The 19,996-nt window shown below is 37.5% G+C and overlaps 1 protein-coding gene and 1 long non-coding RNA gene across 13 annotated transcripts in view; one reads left to right on the forward strand and one right to left on the reverse strand.

Annotated features, from left to right (window-relative positions):
- Nucleotides 1–19,996, forward strand: part of LOC309666529 — a 218,886-nt gene that overhangs the window by 191,178 nt on the left and 7,712 nt on the right. The window lies entirely within an intron of this gene.
- Nucleotides 1–19,996, reverse strand: part of SMG7 (SMG7 nonsense mediated mRNA decay factor) — a 73,298-nt gene that overhangs the window by 5,860 nt on the left and 47,442 nt on the right. For 4 of the 12 annotated variants that reach the window (XM_082472646.1, XM_082472653.1, XM_082472652.1 and 1 more), the window contains 13 exons: nt 18,876–18,947; nt 17,863–18,013; nt 17,340–17,475; nt 13,331–13,493; nt 12,825–12,981; nt 10,008–10,078; nt 8,370–8,430; nt 7,093–7,212; nt 5,777–6,203; nt 3,751–3,895; nt 2,885–3,267; nt 1,864–2,235; nt 938–1,087 (listed from right to left, as the gene is read on the reverse strand). In XM_082472646.1, coding sequence (XP_082328772.1) covers nt 938–1,087; nt 1,864–2,235; nt 2,885–3,267; nt 3,751–3,895; nt 5,777–6,203; nt 7,093–7,212; nt 8,370–8,430; nt 10,008–10,078; nt 12,825–12,981; nt 13,331–13,493; nt 17,340–17,475; nt 17,863–18,013; nt 18,876–18,947 — 2,408 coding nt within the window. The remainder of the gene's footprint in view (nt 1–937; nt 1,088–1,863; nt 2,236–2,884; nt 3,268–3,750; nt 3,896–5,776; nt 6,204–7,092; nt 7,213–8,369; nt 8,431–10,007; nt 10,079–12,824; nt 12,982–13,330; nt 13,494–17,339; nt 17,476–17,862; nt 18,014–18,875; nt 18,948–19,996) is intronic. The other 8 variants (XM_082472647.1, XM_082472657.1, XM_082472655.1 and 5 more) reach the window with 4 other exon arrangements.

Genomic DNA, 19,996 nt, shown 5'->3' on the forward strand with positions numbered 1-19,996 from the left:
ACTTCAAGTGCCAGGGATGGCAGTTTGTCACGAGAGCCATTAAGCAGCTTTCAGTTCTCCTAATACTAAAATCAATGCACTTTAATCTTACGAATGTTTTCTTACCCCGTGTTTATGGGAAAGAAACAGCGAGAAAGTGGAACTCAAGAAGTGTTTTATGTTTTATTAAGATGGCGTGAAGGGAGCGGGGGAAACACCTCACAGCACACATCTTTCTTACAGCCCCCCCACCTTAGTAAAATATGTAAACAACGGCATCCTTTGAAATGCACACTGGGTTACAGAAGGTTATTTTTAAAAGATACCACTAATCAATTCTTAGACTTTATTTTATGTCATTCTAGTTATTTCTGTGTTCACTCATTTATGGTACTCCAACAATGTTTATAAATAGAGTCCTTTTCATTTTCACTCATTCTGTTTATGAATCTGGCTCTGAATTTAGATCAGGGCTCTTAGTTAACCAAACAGAAAAGAACCACATACTGTTCGGTAAAATCAATCTAGAATTTTTTTATTCAGTAAAAAATCTAGAACATTATTTCATTTCATATTTTGAATACATGAGGAAAAATCTCACTGTTCCTAAACAAGATTAAATGACACCTAAAATTCCTGGGTCCAGGTGGAAATGATACCTGAAAAGTAAGTTAACTGGCCAGCATCACATTCTGTGTGTGACCAGCCCTGCAGGATGCTTTCTGGATAACATGTAACAAAGCTATAACTATAAGATTTGGGGAAACTATGGAGTCAGACATGTTTTGCTATGTTCTACTACCATTTGAAGGTTAGTTTGGGCAATCAGGAAATAAGTTTTAAAATTCTGTAAAAAAGGAAAGCCCTAGAAAGAAGAAACCACCTATTCCAAGTACTATAAAATCTCAGAAAAGAAGTTGAGGTTAGAGCAAGACGAAGAATTATGTAAAATACATACAAAGAGGCTTCGTCCAGGAAGAGAGGCGAGAGGCCCCAGCAGAGCTGGGTAAAGATCAGGAGGGTTAGAAAAAATCAGCTCTTCCTCTTCCTCCAAGGCAGCCAGACTCTTTAACAGGTCCGGAGGAAGCAGAGGGGAGCCCTTGGGGTCCTAGTGACAGAAAGGATCACAGTGAGATGCAATAAGGGATGACAAAAGCACAAAGGAGTAGTAGCATGATTAGGGGGGATGAAGGCAACTGAAGTCAAGGAGGAAGAAGTAATGAATAGTGAGACAGTATTATGCAAAGAGGAAAAGGCTCTGAAACACCAAAGCAAAGTGACACAAGGACAATGGTAGAGAAAGATCGAGACAACAGAAAGAAGCAAAAGTAGTGACAGAGCAGAACATAAAAGGTTAATGTGGGCAGTGAGTAAAACAATGCAACGGAGCGAAGTGATTAGCCTATCTTGTGCTAACAAACAGAGAAACAGCTTCTTTAAAAGTTACAAACAGATACCTGTTTCTCATGAGTAAAAAGCTCAAGGACAGGGAACTCCACTATCAAAGATAACTGGCTTTGTTCCTCTCAGAAAACAATTTGTTTAAATACGCAATAAACCTATTTTTAAACTTAGATGATTCAGCCCAACTGAGAGGAGCTTTGTCTCAGAATTCTCTAACATGCTGTGTTAGAGATTTCTGCACATGATTTCTCTGCCAGACCATCACAGGTCAAAATCAGGAACAGAATTCTTCAGCTCCCCCAAATCAAGCGTACTATGCAATTGTAAAGAGGAGACCAAAAGCTGCACCCGTTTACTCAGCAGCATTCTGCAGCACTAATGAAGCACAGTGACCTTTATAAACATCTACTTGAGAAATTTAAAGGACATGCATCCCCAGACCTAACTCTGAAGTGCCTGGTGATAGGAAAGGACACACACCTCAAATGGCATCCTGGGCACAGGATCCTGCTCTGGACGGAAGACTCCCGGTGACCGTTTGCCCCTGCGGTCCATGTTGGCTTGCTGTGCCATTACAGCTCTGTTATCAGCCATGCTGTAGGAAGAATCCCAGTAGAATTCTGGGATCTTGACTTCTGAGGGATTATGGTTATATGGCTCCATGGGAAAAGGCTTCATTTTTTTCTCTAGAGGCTGCTGCTGCATTACAGGAGGTTGCAATGACGGCTCAAACAGTTTTATGGGGTCTTGGGTTTGAAGGTAGTAGGGCTGTTTCACAGGCATGATTTTCCCTAATGGGCCTTGAACCTGAGGGGGATTCCACAGCTGTTTGGAGGCATCCGCCTGTTGATACTAAAAAAGAGATGCCTGTCACCAAGATGAGGATCAAATGCAATGTTACTTACACTCAGTACTCAGGAATCACAGAATGAATCTGAGAGATTTTACCACCAACAAAACTCTAGGCAATGCAGTTTTGTTTACTCTAAGTTTTTCAATACACAGAGCTTTCTGGGAACAGATTAAGGGCACTAAACTCATGTTCCCTTTCAGTTCCATTATTTAAGAGGTTTAATAAATGAGGATGTGAGTGTGGGTGGGCGCGCACACATTTCTCCTTCTGCTTCAAATGCTGTGGGATGACAAATTATTTAAGACTGGTATCATCGACACCTCATCAAGATTACGATACTATTTCCCTGCTGTAGTTTAGGTTCAAATAGAGGAAATTATTTATAGAAAATCCTTTTCTATAAAGCTGACAAGTAGTAGCAGCAAAGAATGGTAGTTAAGATCTACCGTCCTTTACAAAAGTAAAAAGGAGAACACCTGAACTTTCCTAAACAGCAAAGAGAAGACTTATGTGTTCCCATAATCATTACAAGTCTAAGCAAGAAGTAGCTGAATGCTTAACTAGTATTTTTAATTAACCAAACACGGAATAATTTCAACCTTCCCCTCTCCTTACTTCAGCTGGACAGTACACACAGCTGTAACTTACCTGCTGGAATCCAGAGTGGTGAGGAGGGCTTTTCCCCAAAGCCGGCACAGCTTTTGTAGGGGATTGTTGCTGCTGAGCTAGAGCCTGAACCTGCAACTGGCTTGTAGACTGTGCTGTTGGCTGAGCTGGTAAAGATGTAAGGGGTTGCTGGGAAGGTGGCTGTGGTTGTTGAGGTCCCTGGTTCATCGGCCCTGGTCCAGAGGGCCGTTGCTGGCTATAAGGAATGTGGGACTGTTTCCCAGCTTGCACCTGGTTTCCTGCTGGAGAGTGAGCTGTAGGCTGAAGAAAGGTTCCCGGGACAGAAACACCAGCTGGGAAGGTGTAACCTGAGCCCATAGAAAATGCCACAGGAGGGGGGATAACATAGGTTGGGGGCGGGAACCCTTCAAAACAGAAGAACATAGCTTTAGTTCTAAGGAAACTTAGCAAGAGAAAGACAAAAAATAGTACAGTCATTTTGGGCTGGGGTGGAGAAGAGGTCTTCTAATAAATTATAAAAGACAGGGATCAACCATCAAGTAAGACTGATCAAGTGTCAATCTATAACCTGATTTCAAGAATTAAATATAGACTATTGGCTGCTACTTCTATCCACGGAGGTAACTGGAGTATCCTAAAGGCAGTTTCTTAGATGCCATGTTTAGTGACAGGAATTCCTTCATAATAACAAGCATACACTTGTACATAAACTACAGAGAAATGGCTCAAAAAACAATTTCATAAACATTCGGGAAAAGAGAACTCCCTTATACCTTTTAACACTATGGTTTAGTAATGTCACTCAGAGTCTAAAATTTCTCAGTGGGTTAACAGAAACTCCTACACAGATGGAATTCAGCAGAAGAAACTACAAAACATATATTTACCTGGCCGGCTGGGAAGAGGAGGGAAGGCTCCAGGGTGATGAATGGGGATGAACTGGGAGTTACTTGCTTGACTTGGGGCTTGAGTTACAGGTGTTTTCCTGGCTTCAGACACTGGAGTCTTTCTTAATTCTGTCTGGGATTTTACCTATGACCAACCAGAAGCAAAACTATCTATAATAATCTGAAACTCAAACGTGTCAGAAAGAAGCACCTACTCTAAGAAAGTATTTAAAAACCTACTATGTACCCTCCCCCCCCCCAAAAAAGTATATGCTGCAGATATTTCACTTCACCTAAATTAAAAATCAGAAAGTCAAATTATTTAATTGCCAAAAAAAGCTATAAGGGCTTAGTTTTACTGGTATAATTATTTTGCTTTCACAATATCATAAAAGTACGAAATACAGAGAAGACCTGAGAACTCATTTGTTTTACAAACGAGACACCTGATGCCAACAGGCTTAAAAAGCTGCTTATGATCTTAAGCCACTGTTATGGGCCCCAGGGCCCTGTATTCTCTTAATGTACATGAATTATGAATGAATAATGACCACTAATCCACAGATGAGACACTTTTGGCCCTCAGTTTAACTCCATCTGGGCAGCTTTAAGGGTTATCAGTCAGGCATCCACGCTCCACCCTGCAACCCTACCACCCTCAGAATAAATAAGGATACTTTCAGCAGTAAGAAACAGGCCTGAGATCCTACACATGGAGCTGGAGAGAAGTAGATGCCATATGCACTGCTCAAGTAATGTAAAGATGAGTAAAATGAGAAAAAATAGGTAGCATTCATAGAAAACTCAGGATGAGGTACAGAGGATGGTGATATATTGACTACTGTCAGGTTTTCTTTAATCATCAATAGTCAGATTTAAAAAGGATGAGAGACCAGAAAAGAGATTTTATTTTCCGTCTGGACCTTCTGGAGAGGCAGTTTCAGAGGATAGAGCCAGAGCAGGCAGGAAATGCTGAACTCTTTATCCCTAAAACCCTGGTCCTGCGGCCTTATAATTCTTTTGTTTTCTTCCTTGCCTTTCCCCAACACCTCTCACTCTCTCTGTGCCTTTCCTCAATTTCTACCATGTTTTTCTCTGTTTCTTCCCCTATTATTAACCTTAAAACAGAACTACTATGTTCTTATTTCTCCCTTTCCCAGCAAAAAACTGTAAGGGAAATGCACTGCAGGTAATGTTTATTTGCAAGCGACTTCAACTGTAAGATTCCTCATGCCTACTGTAAATAAATACATTTGCCAAAATGTGTTAATAATCAAATGGCTACAAACATCAGCGGTGTTAATAAAACCAGCACATAGTAAAGACCCTTTTGTTTATATGAAATCATCTGTATCTCCTTGGAAAGGTGTGTGTGCGTGTGTGTGTAAAGGTGTGTGTGTGTGTGTGTGTATTTAAAAGAAAAGTCACAAATAACTGAGCAGTGTTTATCCTTTCCCAGCAAGAGACTTGGGTTCTTGCTTTACAAATTCCTATGAGCCAGGATAACACTGAGGTTATGCACTGAGGTTATGTAATGCTACTAGCTGCGGCAGGTATAAATGTCAAGGAAAATAGCCTCATCTTTCCCCAAGAATATATTTTATTTTGTATAGTGAATCTGAAAAACAAAAAACCACCATGTAAGCCTTAATATACTTGGTTCTATGGGATCTATAAAAGACCCCAAATTTTCCACTATAGCATTAATAAATCACAATTATACCTTCCAAAGAAAATGTAATTCTTTGTGAAATTGATAGCTCTGCAACAGGTCATTTCCAGCCACTTAAACTGGAGAGAACTGACAAAAATCAGGTTGAGATTTTTTTCACTCACATTACAATTCCTGAGAGTTGGTGGAGTACCCATCTACCATAGTTCTTTACATGACCTTACTATGCAGCCTTCTAAGAATGCACTGAAGCTTCCAGAAGAGTCAACTCTCAAGGCTTTAGGAACAAAATGAAAAATCTTGCCTTTTGTGTGAGCCTTCCTCTACCTGCTTTATAGTTCAAATACAGCTTACCTGCACTGCCACATTCTGCTTTCCTGTTTCCTGTAACTTTTCTAAGGTGCATTTCTTGGTTTCTGTTTTCCTCTTGTTGTTGTCCTTCTTTCCATCATTCTTAGTTACAGTTATTCCTTTGCTATAGTCCCTTCTCACCTCTTTGGGAGGAAAACTTCTTCCTTGGTCTCTGTTCACTTCTCGTGGCTTAATGTTCTCTTTGAAGGTGACCACTGGTTTCTCTCCTGTGTCACAGTTGTTACTTAGATTTCGGCCTGTAGACAGCACTGATTTCAGTCCTGGGCTCCCATCCACAGCCAGTGACTCTATGATGGTTGTTTCTTGCAGAATGAGGTTCTCTTTGGCTTCACTGGGGTCTTCCAGTATTAACTCTGGGATTTCTGTGATAAACAACAATTTCCCTACCTCATTTTCACACTGAATCAGCCTAAAAAAGTAAAAATAAATCCATATATGAAAAACACAAATCTAAAAGACAATAACAACTGAACTGTGTATGGGTCCCACAGCCTTAAAATGTGGGAAACAGCAGGGTATAACGGTGTGGATTCAGGTAACATAAAAAGCAGTTATGTGAACTCAGATTCTCATTATCCCACTGAACATCACCACCACACATTCCCATGCCCTTTTAACGTTTTCTAATAAGTACAGCTACATTTACTCAGCATGTTTTAAGCACAAGACACTAGACTAGGCCCTTGAAGCAGCTATAATTCCTGTTTTATAGGCGTGAAAACTGAAGCTCAGAGGTATTAAGTTTATTCAAATATGCAACCATGTGAGTGCTTACAGTATAATATGAACCTGAATACAAAAATGAATATGAAACAGTTACTGACTTTGGAAAGGTTATAATCAACCACAGAGATTCTAAGCACACACACCTGGGGAAGTGGCAGAACTAGACACTGAATTCAAATCTGACTCTAAAACCTATGCCCTGTCTATTACACCAACTACCATACCTGCTTTATATTTAACTAGCACCATCCTGGTCTGTCTTGACTGAAACTGACCACCATGCCCCTGTCAATACAAATCACCATAACTGTGAATATACAATTTAGTTAGATTTATATAGATGTTTATAAATTGGAGAAAAAGCTCATGATAAACAGTGGCAACAAGGCAAACTCCTCTAAAATAGGCAGTGTAATGAGAGAACAGAGGTTAAATAAAGAGATACGTATGATCACTAGGGTCATAGTTTGATGCTGTGTTACCAACATTTTGACTTAAGAGTTTACAATCAATAGCATTATACCAAGTCTAAAACTCATGTGGGGGCTGTGTGTGTATCCGATGAGGAATACCTTGGCTGATTATCTGCGATCCATTTGCCTATAGAGATCAAGCGCTGCTGTCGTATTTGTCTTTGCTGACCCTCTTTGTCTCCTGTAATACCCTGGTGGCCTTTGGAAAAATCCAAGTTCCTAAAATTGATATAAGCAAATTATAGAAAATTAAACCTAATGAACTGCAATGGCTTCAGATTTTTCCATACAGGTTAGCTATTTAATGTAAGCAACTGCATTGGTTTAAATTTATTTATGCTCTCAAAGACTGTAAATACAATGAAACAAAGTAGAAAAGACAATATGCAAAATTCACTATATTAATGTGATATTTTTACTTATATTTCACTTTCTCACGGAGGAGCTCAAATAAATCACCATCTTTTATTAGGAAAGATTCTTTTATCATAAGAATAAAGTTTTCATTAACACTAACCTTGCATTATAAGTAACTTACTTCAAATGACCATGGCAATGCTAAGGGTCTCTGAAATGCCTATTCTAACAAATAGTATTAATCTATCCACTTTAAGGTGGCCCAATCTAAATCAGAAAAAATGTATACATATCATAAAGTACACAGAGCAAAGAACTAACTGGCATTAGAAAGGTAAGTCAACCTAAAAAATAAGGATTTTTCAGATCTCTCATTAAGCTATCTTTAAAAAAAAAAAAAAAGAAGCAGCATCTAAGAATTGCTAGGCAGTAGGTCAGATACTAAGGATACAAAGATAAATGAGAAACAGTCCCTACCTTAAGGAACAAATAATTATGATTTAATCTGAAGAAATAAAAGCTAAACAAAGAATAAGAGAAGCATAATAAAGAAGGGTTAGTTTCTTCTGATAAGCTTTGAAAAGGTTTCACAGAGTTAAGTGATACCTGAGCTGGACCTTGGACAGGTATGGTTAAGTGCTAACAGGTTGGTAAGGGAAGGGCAAAAGAGGAAGTGGGAATGTTCTAGGCATAGCATGAACAAAGTTTTGGAGGAATAAATATACAGAGCTATTCAAGTACAGGACATAGTGTATGTATAATATGTGTAAGTACTGGAGGGGAGGAAGGTGAAAGTGGCAGGAAATATGACTGAAAAACTAAGCATTTGGACATTAAGCTAAAAAAGATATTATAACAACTGGGGATGGGTAAATTGAAGTTTTTGTATTAGTAATGGGACATCATCAAGCCTGTACTTTAAAAATATAACTGCTGAAGCAGAATAGAATGGACAATGTAGGGAAGTTGATTAGGAAGCTTTTTTATACTCTAGGTAAACAGTGATAAAAGCCATCTACCTGAAAGAAGGTCTCAAAGCCAAGAATCCTTGTAACTCAAACTCCTCTGGAAGTGGTGTAGCTACAGAAGGGCAGAAAACAAGATTTGTAAATATCTTAATTAAAATACTTTCATTCAGCAGGATATTACTTCTTAAATTAAAAAAAAAAAAAGTATTTTTTAGACAGAAAGAAACTATAATGCTCATAGTTCTCTGCTCTTCTTTATAGTAATCTTGATAGAATAACTTACCTGTCAAACCCCTGCATGTTGCCTTTGGGCCCTAGACATTGTCCTAATACTCACCTACTACTCATTGTTGAGGAGGATGGGTACAATGGACTTTTTTTCCCCCTAGCAGCATTAAAAATTCAAAGCCTCAGATCCATTAATCACAATGTTTAGATTATCTCCTTGTTAACTCAAAGTATTGAATACCAACAATGACATAACTTGGGAGCTTGTAAGAAATACAGAATCTTGGGCATTATCCCAAACCTACTGAGTCATAAACTGCATTTTAACAAGATCCCAGGTGATTCATTTGCAAATATGATGCTTGAGGGGCACTGATGTAATGGAAGAAAAATAATCAGAAAGGAGTCAACTACGGATTGTTCAGTGCAGGATTATTTATAATGGGGAAATTTTTTAAGCAAATGGACAATGATAAAATAAATTATGGCAGAGCCACAGGACGGAATATTAAGCAGCCTGTAAAAATCATGTTCCAAAATGTTTAAATGACAAAGGAAAAGGCTAACAATGTAGTGTTAAATTATAAAGCAGGTACAAAGTTGTATCTGATATCAATCACACGCAGGTTGTGTGTATGTACACATAAGTAAAAGCCTCAAAGAAAATACACTATCATGTGAATAGTACAGAAAGTATCTCTGTATGAGAGAATTAAGGGTGACTTGTGTTATGTTTGTATGTCCCAAATGTTCTATGATAAGCAAGTATTACTTTGACAGAATAATGTTGTTCACATTAGTTCCTTAAAAAAACCTACTAAGAATGAGGAGGAAAGGAAGATGGAAAGAATCTGAAGGTACTACACTCTCTGGGCTCCTATGCAAATGTAGCTAAACAGGAGAATAAGCTGCTGAGAGAACTGGAAGAACATTACCTCTATTTCCACCCACTTAATCAATACAGAGCTCAAAGTCACTTCTGAGTTACTGCATTTAAAGTCAAACACTTGGGCTTCCCTGGTGGCGCAGTGGTTGAGAATCTGCCTGCCAATGCAGGGGACATGGGTTCGAGCCCTGGTCCGGGAAGATCCCACATGCCGCGGGGCAACTGGGCCCGTGAGCCACAGCTACTGAGCCTGCGCGTCTGGAGCCTGTGCTCCGCAACAAGAGAGGCCGCGATAATGAGAGGCCCGCGCACCGCGATGAAGAGTGGCCCCCGCTTGCCGCAACTGGAGAAAGCCCTCGCACAGAAACGAAGACCCAACGCAGCCATAAATAATAAATAAATAAATAAATAAATAATAAAAAGAAACGTCAATCTTTAAAAAAAAAAAAAAAACTTAAAAAAATAAATAAATAAAGTCAAACACTTAAGAACAAAACCCTGTTTTTCTCTGGCCTTAAGCCGACTATTAGTGATGGAGAACATTGTCAGCGACACAAGGTTAAGGTAGCCCTTACCATTAGTACTTGAAAGATCCTCTTCATGGGGATGGAAACTATTCAGAAGAGAAATTAGCCAAGGCCAAATGCTGTAAATTAAACAGATAGTTCAGACTTTATTTTTGCATGAAAAACCAGAACACTAATAAGCCATGAAAGTGTTACCTATAGGACCGTGACTATGTATTTTTCCCTTGCTTCAGCATTTTAAAGGCTGTATGATTTCCTAAAACATATTTCCAAATGTGTCAAGATAAGATACACCAAAAGGGCCAAATTTCCATGATAGATACCTACTACTGCAGATCCGTTTCCCAGGCTCCTAATTTAACAATTAGCAAAATTAATTTGTCAGTTTTAAACATTGATATTTACTGAGAAAACTTTGACCAGAGAAATAGCACATTATGTTTTTATAGTTTTCACATACATTATCAGTTGTGGAACCCATTACTAGTTTTTAATCTGTGATGGGGGTGTGGTTACATCATAGTCAAATCACATTCTCTGTTCAAAGTGATGACTATGCCTTTTTATGATACAACAAAATCCACACATTGTTGTAATATCCTTACCTCTGTTTCCTAATACAAAATTTTTGCCAAAGTTTGCAAAATATTAAAAAATATTCTTAATATTTAGTTAAAATATTAAAAATAATCACGATCTACTGAAGGTAACATTAAGGTTTCTTGAAATATTTAACAACCAATGTTGGTGAAAAGTGTGTTTTAAAAAAAGAAAGCCCAAGGTTAGTTGCCCAGGATAGAGAAATTGGATGCACATCACCACATCACAGAAAAAACCTGGAAGTTGACAACTATTTCTGACAGTTGTACACTTTAAAATATGGGAATATGCTGCTTAAAAAAATATAAATGAATAATATAGAAAAAATATATAATGAAATAAACACTGAAGAATAAATGTCTGCTACAAGTCTTTGGGGATGTAACGAATTATGAGACAGTTGAAAAAGAAGATTAATAACCTAAAAAAGAATGTTAGACTAGAACAACAATATCTTTATGCAACAAATATGAGATCTCAAGAAACAGACTACAGAAGAAGAGTGTGAGAAATGACTTAATGATATATTGCTTTACCCCACTGTGGGTTACTTAACTTTGCTTTCTACAAAGGAAAAAAATACATCACTATTTCATGCATTTGTTAGCTTAAGATAACATGCTCTCAAAAAAAGTACAGAAGAAAAAAAGTTCTAGAAATTGTGAAGGCCCAAAAGCAAGAAACTGAAGGTTATTTGAATATATATAAAACTTTGAGTTCACAAAGAGGAATTGTTTTTTTCATCATTTAAAAGATATCAATGAAGATTATTACACCTTGATATATCAGACGCATAAGGAAAATCTTCAGTTTTAGAGAAATACCCCACACTAGCCTAAAATGAGTAGTAACATAATTTAAGACAGAATGAAATACCTGCAAGGCCATAATTCTAAAGATCCCAACAAATCTAAGAGAAGGAATGGGTAAGAGAAAATGATAGGGAAGAAAAAGGAAAAAAGTTTGTAAATAAACTATTCCTTCTGGCTGAATATCCTTTGCAACGATAAGAAATGGGAATGCACCGGGAGTTCCCTGGTGGTCTAGTGGTTAGGACTCGGCGCATGGCCCGGGTTCAGTCCCTGGTCAGGGAACTGAGATCCTGCAAGCTGCGTGGCATGGCCAAAATAAAATTAAAAAGAGAAAGGAAAAAAAAAAAAAAAGAAAGAAATAGGAATGCACAGAATGGGTCTAAAAGATCACTGTACAGGAACAAAAAACCGAATAAAAATATCAAAGCTTCTTTCACAGCATTACTGATACAAGTTACTGAACCAAACACAAGTTCTAAAGTACACATGGGAAGGAAAAATGTATACCTCTGGTCGAGAAATGAAAATCTGGTGTAAGAAAGCAATGTCTAAAAATATGTATGACTTACTAATACCTACATTGGCACAGAAAGGAGATGTGTAGTATGCTGTACTATGTTGCTAAACTCTATTCATGACAATGTCAAAAATGAAGGCGCTTAAAGTTAGGTTTGAGGGGAAAAGGGGAAAGAAAAGTATGCAGTAAGAGGGATCACAGGGTCTTAAACGTGGCTTGGACATTTTCTAGGTTGTGACCTTGGTCAATGTGTAGATACTGGGCCACAAAGCAGATATTTCAGAGACTCTCCTAATATCCACCATCAAAATATGCCGGGGAGGAACTTCCCACTCACTGCAAAGCCTTACTGGAAATAGTTATTCCTATAATCAAAGGTAAACTGAAAGCTTTCATTTGTCACTGTAAAATGAATAGTTCCTAAGAACTGTCAGAATTATTCTGAGTAGAAATTACAGAGAAAATAGTGAGAGCCAAAATAACTTCCAATCTTCTATGCTTAAAACAAATATAACTCAAATTGGGTGTTACTAAAAGGCAACAAACAGCTTATGTACAGAAAAGAATGGAAGAAGTAAAAATCTCTTCCCTTCAACTCCTAAGCATAAAATTGGGGCATATTATAATGAATAAGAAACAAACTGATTTTATTTCTATTTCATTTTGAAATGTGAAAAATGCCTTTTCCCCAGGATGGCAACCAGGAACAGGGGGAGCACACAGGGAGTCAGAAATCCTTAAGATTGTGCCTCACATGAAGAATTCAAACAAACAAATAAAAAGCATACAAAGAAGTCTTCAGTTCAATTTCTAGAGAGTAGGTGGAAAATACAAAGTCTTCCATTATTCCAATACTGTTTTAGAAGGCAGTTTCTACATATCTGAATATCAAACAAACAAAGCACACAAGCTAACATGAAACTCCGAGACACTTACTACTGTCTTTCATCCACCACTGCCTCCTGAAAGACCCGGGGTCTGAGTCTCAGCCAGTCCATGGAGACCTTGACTGCAGGTAGGGGATAGGCATTGTAGGATTCCTCCTGAGACTTGTTCTGGAGAGGACACTTGCACAGGATGCCAAGAAAAGACACTTAAAGAAAAAATGTGTTCAGAGAGCATAAGATATTTGAAATTGTGTACCAGTCCAAATTAAAATATTATTATGAGCCTCCTGCTGTATCCTACTTAATACTTAAATATCTTACAGCTTCTTTCTAAAAAGGCATTTTCTTTCCTATGTTAAAAATGTTATAGATACAGTTGATGAGGGGGTGTCAGCAGATAAAAGGACAGAACTTAGGGTTTAGGCCTCCTGATTCAATATTAAGAAATGTAGGACACTTTTTAGTGTTACTAATGCTTTGTTATAATGATGAAAATGCCTAAGATCATGCTTTCCAAAGAAGATGGCACAGAAAGTTAAATGATTTAATACTCACTAAAGAGGGCCAGCAACTGTGTCCAACACAGCTGCTCATCTTGGCTATAACTATGCTGTTCCGTTTCATTGCTAAAGTCACGAAGGTGATGAAGTTGAAACAGGTTAATGACAGTGACGTGAACTAACTGCTGAGAGTTGAAAGCTTTTTGGAATAGCAGCCTCTGTAAAAGAAGACAGGAATATTGAATATATTATCAAGAACAGAAGCCATCTGTGACACAAGAATTAAACTGGCAGTCTGCATTTAAAGCCACAAAGGTAACATTTATAGATGAGTATTTTAATTGAGTCTGACATGGTCTGATGTTTCTCATGTTGACTTTCTGCCTTGAAAGGATTAAACCCAGACACCACAGAGCTGTTTGAGCTGTTTTTTTTTTTTAACAATACCTTTTTCCATGAGAAAGTATACATATATATATATTTTATAATTTTTTAAAATACATTTATTTATTTATTTATGGCTGTATTGGGTCTTCGTTGCTGCGTGCGGGCTTTCTCTAGTTGCGGTGAGTGGGGGCTACTCTTCATTGCAGTGCATGGGCTTCCCATTGTGGTGGCTTCTCTTGTTGCGGAGCACGGGCTCCACAACGTACAGGCTCAGTAGTTGCAGCACGTGTGCTTAGCTGCCCTGAGGCATGTGGGATCTTAGTTCCCCGACAAGGGATTGAACCCACGTCCCCTGCATTGGAAGGCGGATTCTTAACCACTGGACCACCAGGGAAGTCCCAAAAGAAACTTATTTATAAATGAGATATATAGCAAGAACATATCTGGAACACAGGGTAAATGATAAACTAAAGCAATCATTAACAAGTGTTATAGGCGCTTCAACAAATTATTACACTTACATTTTCCCCTATTAGAAAAGCATGGTCTTCATAATCGGATTTCTTTTACTTAATAACTAGGTGTTCACAGTGACCTGCTAATCAGCACTATACGGAAAAATTCACCTACATGCTCTCAGTTATAGCCTTAACTTCATCACCCTTCTACCTTAATATCTACAGTAATTTAGATTACTCCCATATAAAATATTTTTCAAACACAAGTTCCTAACAAAGTTGATAGCTATTAGAGATGATACCTGGCTTTGCCCTACACTTTAGCATAGCCAAGTACTCTCCCTCCCCAGGGAAAATTTTTGGAGAAAGTGGGCGATTCACTGTCACTAGCCTTATGGTGGGAAATAGAAAACTACTTACAGTTCTACCAGCAGTGACAAGAGATCCTACCATCTCAGAAATTTACAGCTGCCTTTGTCTAGCCTATTCTGAGATTTTTTTTTTTTTACATAGTTAAAGAATCTGAAATATCCAGAATAAGTTCTATAATTCTACTAATAAGACCTTTCACGTTATCATTGGAAAAAAATACAATTCTACTTTTCTTTAACTCTGTTCTCCCTATCATCTCTCTCAGTTTCCTTGTCATCTGCCTTTCCAGTATATACATCAAGAATGCTCACTCCTTTTCTAAAGATATCGACCATTTTTCTTTCCTTTACTCTGAATGTCCTGAAATGCTATCTCTTCTCCAGAGTTCTCCCACAAAACTTCTCCTTCAATCTCTACATCCAACCTTACAGATCAGCTGATCATTTACAGAAATGCATAATACTGGCATGAGAATATTAATTTATATTTTTCAAAAAGCATTTTTTCCTGTAAGTATAGTTTACAGCAATGTATCCCTTGTATCTATAAATGCACTGGCATTTCTTTTAGAAGGTGATGTCCTACCGAACAAATCCTAGCCCTTTAAAAACATTTTTCTAGTGTATGCACAGAAACATTACAGCATATGAGTGCAGCCTAGTACTAGCAAATGATAATGTAAGTTCATGAACACACAGACTTTGTCTTGTTCTCCCCTGTCTATCACTAAGAGCTTCAGAAAAGTACACAGTAGACAGTAGGTACTCAAACACTTAGTGAAGGAATAACCCAGACCTTTAGAAGTAAATATGTAATTATTCAGTTGTAATTTCATAACATTTGGATTGTATTTTAGTAAACAGAGGAGTTCCCTGGGAACAAAATCAAACCGGAACTGACTTTTTGTTCCTCAAAGACACTTTCAACAGCAGTTGAGGAATATACTGAACTAAATACCATTAAGAAACAGCACACATTTAACAGATAGGAATAGCCTTGTATCTCAATTCCTAAATCCCAGGCCTTAAGTCCTTCAATGAACCTCAAGTTGGTACACGTTTCTGCTTAGTAGCTAAAGACTTGCTAGTTAGACAGATACACTGATGTTTACATGTGGATAATACTAATTATCTATAAAGGCTTTAGAAATACTTACTCAACTATGCTAAAATTTCACTCCAACAACGTTCTTCTGACATTTCAGTACTGGGTGAGGTTTAAAATAGATCTGCCTCATACTATGTTTAACTTCAGAGTGTTGGAATGATTTCAGAGTGTATTTTAGCAATTGCCCACATACACCCACCAGAACTTCACATTCAGAAATATATCTGAAGAGAGTATTAGTATTTGAGGTTGAACCAAATACAAAACTGACTAGATTTTATACAAGAATAACTTACATAAAGAAGATCTCACTAAGGTAGGTCCCCCCTTCCTCCCCATTTAGGGAGTATATCTTTCACAGAACCAGAACTGGAAGCAAGATCAAAACGTCATCTGGTCCAACTCCCTGCTAGTTAATGGGACTGCACCTAAACCATCCAAGAAAGATGGCTGTCAATCCGACTTTTAAGCTCTCAAAAGAGAGACCCCCTCAGTAATCCCCTACAGACTCTATTTAAATTTTAAGATTTTATTTCTGACCTCAGGAAGACAAAGGTGTGTTATTTTAAAACAATCCTTCATATAACTGAAAACTTATAATGAAACTATTTAGCCTTGTTTGTTCTTTCTAGGCTGAAGAGCCTAGGGCTTTAAAAAGTTGGTTGTTTCTTTCATGTACCCAACTCTATAAATCATGGGCTAAATTTAAATACGTCACTAAGAGAGCAAAGAACAGAAGGGGACTCTAGAAGCTTATTTTAAAACAAACTATGTCTATTATAGTTATTTAGTATGATCTCTTACGCATAAAAAGTATCAAATAAAAATGATTATCTGTAAAAACTATTTCACCCTGACTATATTTGGCTAATTTATTATCTCAACTGTCTAAGTTCAACAATCTCTGGAATGTGAAACTTTTATAATTCTTATAAAACTGTAAAGTAGTTACAGACAATTCCCCAAGTGTATAGATACTCAGAAGTAACCAAGAAATATAAAATGTTCTTTGAGACTGTCTTGTTTACTGTTGATTCTAGTGACTAAAACAGTGACTGATACATACTAGTCAAATATTTGTTGAATAAATGAACTAAAAATAAAATTAATGCTAATACTTAATTTTGACTCCTCCAATATTATATAAATTGTACTACATTTAAACTGCTAATTTAATATACTAATAAAAAATTATTTTCATATACATAAATAGAACAAAGGTTACTTAATTTTATCTCCTTATACAAATTAGTACAACATATTCCTGTTGAATGAAACTCTCATTACATTCCTTCAATCAACCACAAACTCTGATAGATCAAAGCGCAAGGAGAACAATGCGCTCGGTTTGCAGAATGGGATTACTATATATGAAGTAGGTAACAGAATCATATCTAAATACAGAAACCATCAGATGTAGGACTTCCAAAACTGAGAAAAGAAAGGTGCTTGGTCTGAGAAGGAAGGAGGAAAAATTGTTTTTTCCCACTATGATATTTTCTGCCAAATGGTATTTTCAGCTACTTAGTGAAAACACTGCTGCTGTATTTCTTTATATAGACAGCACCTCAGTTTAAACTGAAAGAATGCTGTATGCAAGAATTTCACATGCTTTAAATTTAGTTTTTATCAACAGTTTGCAATTAAGTAATGACATAAAAAGTGGGAGTAAGCCTCCTCCAAATCTTACGCTTCCTCATTTAGACAAGACAAAAAATTCTCTATTTAAAAAAATCTAACCTTAAACTGTTCTTCCAATTTCTCTCGAAGAGGGCTCAACTTTTCCAAGCTCTTACTCAGGTACACATGACCGTGGAACTTAATAAAGGCCTTGATGAAGTCAGAAACACCCCATTTGGTTTTCACCTCATCCCGGCTGAAACGAAAGAAAAACTTCCATGAATCTTAAGCAACAAAATGGCTAAAACCTCTTACAGGAGACTTCGATTTGCAAAAACACATTATTTGAGCACCTGTGACTCAAGGAGAGGGTTCGGCATCTGACTGACTTTTCAACTGCAACACACTCAGATGGGTCAGTCAGTACTCAGCAGCCTGTACGCCTCCACTGGGAACAAATCAGAGGCTGACTGGCTGAAATTCGTGATGACTACATGCAAAACTATTGTAATGTATATGTTTAGAAATTAGGCAAGCCTAAGAGAAGAGAAGCATAGGTAACTGGCCATTATTTCTTACATGCCCAAATTTGAGGGGTGAAGGCTACCAGGTTACAAAGTCCTCTTGGAAAAGTCAACCCTACCTTTCCAGTGCTTTAGAAAGTGCTTTTTGTAGATTAGTAGAGGCAGCTGGGAAAGGGAACTTCACAGCAATGCTTCTGCAGTAGTAGAAAATTGTGGTCAGATGGTCTCCTTTGGAAGAAGCTAAGATAGCCAACTGATTGTAAGGCTGACCTGGAGGAGAAAGTTAAGATTCTAAAGCAACCCAAAATGCATGAAGTCTTGCTATCAGAACATAGAAGGTCAGTTTTTAAATCTTTATATTAACAATGGGGAGTATTTCATGAAGTAAATCTCATGACTACCTCATTAAAAATGGCATAATGTAAAACAGCACACTTCAGCTATGGTACATATTATATTTAGGTTGAAAAGTCACATAATTAGGATGAAGAGCACAATAAGTTCAAATGAGACTTCAGAAAGGGCTAGACAATAAATATTTTTGGCTCTGTGGATCTAAGAGTCTCTATCACGACTACTCAACTCTGTCATTATAGTGGGAAAGCAGCCACAGACAACATGAAATAATGTGTCCAACTGCCATCCCTGCCTTCAAGCGGCTCCTTTAGAATTGAAAGGACTTTCAATGTGGCTTAACAAGAATGTAGATCACCAAACACCTACAGTAATTTAATTCAAGAATCACTGCTAATGCCTATCTTGGGAGCCATCAAAAGACAAAAGCATTATCTTTTAGTAATAAGAGATAATTTTTCTAGGAGGGAAATGATAGTATTAAAAAGAAAATTATTCTATAAGTAATAAAGGAAGCCAGAGTTGTTGAAACAATTTTAGATCACATTAGGAGATATTCTATTTATATTGCTTTACTGACAATCGTAATATTAGTTTAAAAAATTTATTTCCAGTTACAGAGAATGTACAGTTAAAAGGAAAAATATAATAATCAATACCAAAACTCAACATTTTTTGGTTTCTTAACACTTGAAAGATGAGCCTTGAACTATTTACCATTTTTCTATATCTAGAGTAAAGTGTCATAATCAACCACAAGTTGACATGGCCCACTCACCATTAGAGGGGACAAGCTGAGCCGCATGCCTGTAGTAGGACTCTGCCTGGCTGGTCTGGTTTCTGTATCGAGCTGAGAGGAGGAAAAAGAAAGTTTAGTTTAAAAACAAACGAACAAACAAACAGATAAAACAAGCATTAGGGTAATATTTCCAAAACAGCTATAGTTTAACAATTTAAAATTAATAAACACATTAAAATTAAATTAAGATGATTAAAGACAGAAAATATTTTAAAACAAATTAACTATAGGATTATGTGTGAAGTGTCTATCCGGCCTTCCCTATTTGGGACATTCAGCATGTAACCAATTTTAAAGCTTACCTAGCCCCCTTTTTCAGGTCCTCCAGTGTCATGCATCACCAGCTCCCACTATGGACTATGCTGGTGACCTGGAGCCGGCCCACAAGAAGGGGTGAGTTATATGGCACTTAAAAACAAAACAAAACAAAAAACACTATACAATATGATCTGAAATTTATGTATTTCTTCAATATCTTATAAAGTGATTTTGAAAAATGCTTCATATACCGGACTTCCCTGGTGGCGCAGTGGTTAAGAGTCCACCTGCCAATGCAGGGGACACGGGTTCGAGCCCTGGTCCAGGAAGATCCCACATGCCGCGGAGCAACTAAGCCTGTGCACCACAACTACTGAGCCTGCGCTCTAGAGCCCGCGAGCCACAACTACTGAGCCCGTGTGCCACAACTACTGAAGCCCGCGCGCCTAGAGCCTGAGCTCTGCAACAAGAGAAGCCACCGCAATGCGAAGCCCGTGCACCACAACAAAGAGTAGCCCCCGCTCGCCACAACTAGAGAAAGCCCGCGTGCAGCAACGAAGACCCAATGCAGCCAAAAATAAATAAATAAATTTTCTTGAAAAAGAAAAAAGAAAAATACCTCATACCTATTGCAATATTATTTATGTGTGTGCAAAGAATACATTGAAAGCAAAACCAATCTAAATATACTACTCACTGAATCTCCCTGTAGAAATTTTAGTGCTTACTTTGATGTGACCTCTCATGGAGTCAATGATTTATGACATCAAGAAATCTAAAATCTTTGAACTTAAAGCAGTAATGCTCTCCATTCCTTGTTATTTGAGGACAGCCAAAACATA

This window comes from Balaenoptera physalus, assembly GCF_965194825.1.
Source record: "Balaenoptera physalus genome assembly, chromosome: 1".
NCBI classification, from domain to species: domain Eukaryota; kingdom Metazoa; phylum Chordata; class Mammalia; order Artiodactyla; family Balaenopteridae; genus Balaenoptera; species Balaenoptera physalus.